Here is a 3,729-nt window from a genome sequence, read left to right as displayed (position 1 = left end):
TAAAGAGTCTCTCTATTTATAGTTTATCATCTCCTAATGATAAATTAAGTAATATAAAAATGGACTTGCCTCCGAATAGTTACTCTGAGAAGATCCTCGATAAAATTATATTAAATTATGGAGATACTGCATACGTAACTAAAAGTTTAATTGGTATGAAATATATCTGTTATTTTTTTTTTAGTATTTTCCGATTTTTGTAGTTGAAAGTGAAAATAAAGATTAAAAAAATCTAAAGCAAATATTCCCAAATCATTGATAGCTTCATGAATTGTGCATATCTATATCAGAAATCAATCTTATACCAAGAGTAGATAAATAAAATAAATAAATAAATGCCTTTATTGTCAAAAAATTTTTCAATTTGTAGGCAAAGGTAAACTAAACAAACAAAGTAAAATCCAAAACAATATATAAATAATATTGTCAGTCTTGTTGTTTAAAATAAACATTTATAAATGTTTACAATGTCAAAGAACAAAAAAATAAAAATAATATTCAAAAATATTTAGTTAGTTTATAGTAAATATTAATGACCTCTAAATAAATTTATTAATAAATAATATTTTCTTGCCTTTAGCTGTGTATTTTTTCTAATTTCGAAAAATCGAAAGTAGAGAAAAAATTAAAAAAAAAAATAAAAAGTAAAAAGAAAATTGTTTTGCTTGTCGTAAAGGGGGGAACCAAGCTCCACTCCCACAACCGGTTTCTGGGCCTACCCTTCATCAGGTGGGCTGTCCAGGGGCTGGTTCTCACCGATACGGCAAGCAAAACTTCTTCTATATCTACAGACGATGTCGTAAAGTGTCGGTGAGATATTAGTGCATCTCCCGTCAAAAGATGGTAAAGAGCGTTTTTCGGCCCGCTCAAATATATGAAATGAACAAAATTCTTACAGCTTTAGTGTATATTAATAAATAATATTTTCTTGCCTTTAGCTGTGTATTTTTTCTAATTTCGAAAAATCGAAAGTAGAGAAAAAATTTAAAAAATAATAAATTTATTTCGATGTCATTAGTAAATATAGCAATAGCAAACATTAGACCAGTGTTTACAAGATCAAATTCGATTTTTAAGTAGCAAAACCACTATTGACCAGTGTTATTAAATAAATATAATGGGCCCCTTGCACATACTTTAATTTTCACATAAAAACTACTTAAACACCTTCATAAATACCACTAATAGCACCCCCACGATGATATTTTCAAAAAGCATTGCAAATTATTTTATAATTTCGATTGTAAGTAATTGTTTGATTTGTATTTGCCAGGGACCTTTAAATTTGACGTCACACGAAAACGCTACCCCATTGGCTTGGTTTGCACCAAATCCCATTGGTTTGGTTTGGTTGTTTTTTTTAGTGTGACGTCACGAAGTAGTATTTCCCTAACGCCGCCATGTTTACTGTGCTATTTTACGTTGATCGTCGCCGTGTGCTGGTCGTTGTCTGCTTTTTTAAACTTTAATTCGAGCTTTGTGGAGTGCTAAAGTTGTATTTAATTATTATCAATATGACTGAAGGTTTTTTAAAAGCAAGTTCTGATAATCTGCCTTTGGTGGACTCGTTGATGGTGGCCGAGTTTTTTTCTCAGAATGAGTTGTTTACATCTGCCGAACAACGTGGCGTTAAAGCTAAAAGGTTGGTAAAATATATTTTTCTTTCTTTTGATAGTGAAACAGTTTATTTTTCTAATTTTTCCATATATCAATTTGCCGTATAAATATATAAACGTTCAATAATCACACTGTGGAAGCAAAGTTTGGTTGTGTTTCCAAAAGAGATTTATCTACATTATAATTTTTACTATTTCAGGGCCCAAAGAGAGAGCTATGGAAATTCTGCAGTGGGGTATGTGGAATTAAAACAAGACAATAATATTTGCACAATAAAATGCAAAATATCTCCTGAACATAGAGTCCGCTCTAAAGACTACACTGTCATCATGGAAGTTAATGAAGACTCCGAGAAGATTTTGAAAGCTGAATGCCAGGACTGTGCAGCTTCAGAAGGTTATTTATAATAGATTATTATGTGATAACAACTATTCCACATATCATGGAAATAAAGTACTTTTTGTGTAGGTAGCTTGTGTATTTGTCCTGTTAGTGATGGTTCTTTTATTGTTTTAGGTAGATGCAAACATGCAATTGCATTCATAATGTGGGTCCATCGACGAAGTGAGGAACCCAGTCCAACCGATGTTGTTTCTTACTGGAAAAAACCAAAGTTGTCAGGTGTCGGTACGGAAGTAGTTAATTAAGACGTAATTTACCTGATTAACTACGTGTACTTTTTCTTCAAAAACTACGTCTTTTCCCGTTCATTAACTACATGAAAACTACGTTCATAAACTATGTATTGATATTATGAATAATTATCCTTTATATGAGGTGTAATAGAGATAATATGATGTAAATATTATATTTAAAGCCATATTTCTTCTGCTTTCTTAAATACATTATGTGTTTTTAAAGCTTCAACTTATTATAACCTCACCTCAAAACTTTGATATTTGAAAGTTACATACATATGTTACATAAACTACACCCTCTACATAAACTACATTAACTACATGTAATGTAGTTTATGTAGTTTTTAAAAGTAACATGTAGTTTTCCGAACCCTGGTCGGTACATCTTTGCAATATGTAACGATACAAGACTTTGCCAAAGATGCGAAACAAGAGACAGTAGATTCTAACAATAGTGGGTTTTTGGAGAAGTTCATTGAGAAAGCCAATGAATGTGGAGCCCCTTGTCAACTTCGGCATTATTTTCAAGAAGACAAACATTTAAATTTAGGCATTCACCAGCTTTTATTTTCATTTAATGAGAGCGAACAAACATCCGATGCGTTTATTAAATATGCATCTTCCAAAATGTCACCGTTATCGTGCAATGAAGCCTTTAATAAAACCACAGAACAAAGTGAGTGTAGTTTGTGGCGTGATTTCAGATATAGTATATATACTGCTTCCAAGATATTTGAAGCATCTAGGTGCAGAACCGTGGAAGGGAGCTTAGTCGAAACAATTATTGGAGCTGCAAAGACATATGACACACCTGCCATGAGAAGGGGTAGAGAATTAGAAAATAGCGTTCTTAGAATAGTGGAAAAAAGACTGAACACGAAGCTTGTACGTCGAGGTCTGATGTTATCCCCAATTGTCCCCATAGTCGGAGCATCACCTGATGCTTATAACAGTGACATCGTTATAGAAATAAAGTGTCCATCATCTGAGAAAACTCTCTCAAATTATATGGTGAATGGTGTGATAACGAATAAATATCTGGCACAAATACAACTACAAATGTTTTTGATGAACAAAAAAAGTGGAGTGTTTTGTATTTCCGCTCCGGCATTTGAACAAAATAGTGAAGTGAAATTGATAAATATAGAGTATGATGAAAATTTTTTATTGCCTATAATCTAAAGATCTACGCAGTTTTGGAAAACAAATATATTTAATTTAATATAGAAAAATATATAAAACAGTGTTTGTCTTGTTTAAATAAATCATAATATATAAATCATAATTTTTATACTCTGGTAAAATAATGACAGGAAATATTTGTAAGGGGAAATCTTTTTGCTTGAAGTGTTGATTGAGATCTAAAAGAGGGCAGATATGGCAATTTTTAATGGTATTGCTTACTTATTTTTATGCTATATTTCACTTTATCGTGTACTTGCTCTACTCACAGATAAAAAAGAACATAAACCCT

General features: G+C 31.6%; 1 protein-coding gene across 1 annotated transcript; it reads left to right on the top strand.

Annotated features, from left to right (window-relative positions):
* Window positions 1–1,514: 1,514 nt before the first annotated feature.
* On the top strand, window positions 1,515–3,437 carry LOC115876204. Its single transcript, XM_030891907.1, has 4 exons — window positions 1,515–1,642; window positions 1,817–2,013; window positions 2,134–2,244; window positions 2,617–3,437. The coding sequence occupies exons 1-4, from the start codon at window positions 1,515–1,517 to the stop codon at window positions 3,435–3,437; spliced, it is 1,257 nt and encodes a 418-aa protein (XP_030747767.1).
* The last annotated feature ends 292 nt before the right edge of the window (window positions 3,438–3,729 follow it).

The sequence above is a fragment of the Sitophilus oryzae genome, unplaced genomic scaffold (assembly GCF_002938485.1).
Source record: "Sitophilus oryzae breed Bouriz unplaced genomic scaffold, Soryzae_2.0 scaffold_1059_pilon_pilon, whole genome shotgun sequence".
In the NCBI taxonomy this organism is placed as follows: domain Eukaryota; kingdom Metazoa; phylum Arthropoda; class Insecta; order Coleoptera; family Curculionidae; genus Sitophilus; species Sitophilus oryzae.
The sequence above is the reverse complement of the archived record's forward strand: the minus strand, read 5'-3'. Positions and strand labels throughout refer to the sequence as shown.

What these genes read in the sequence shown, in the direction of transcription:
- LOC115876204 (XM_030891907.1), top strand. Translation starts at nt 1,515, where the DNA reads ATGACTGAAGGTTTTTTAAAAGCAAGTTCTGATAATCTGCCTTTGGTG. An exon ending in CGTGGCGTTAAAGCTAAAAG is followed by an intron (nt 1,643 to 1,816) that starts GTTGGTAAAATA and finishes TTACTATTTCAG; the next exon opens with GGCCCAAAGAGAGAGCTATG. An exon ending in GGACTGTGCAGCTTCAGAAG is followed by an intron (nt 2,014 to 2,133) that starts GTTATTTATAAT and finishes TTATTGTTTTAG; the next exon opens with GTAGATGCAAACATGCAATT.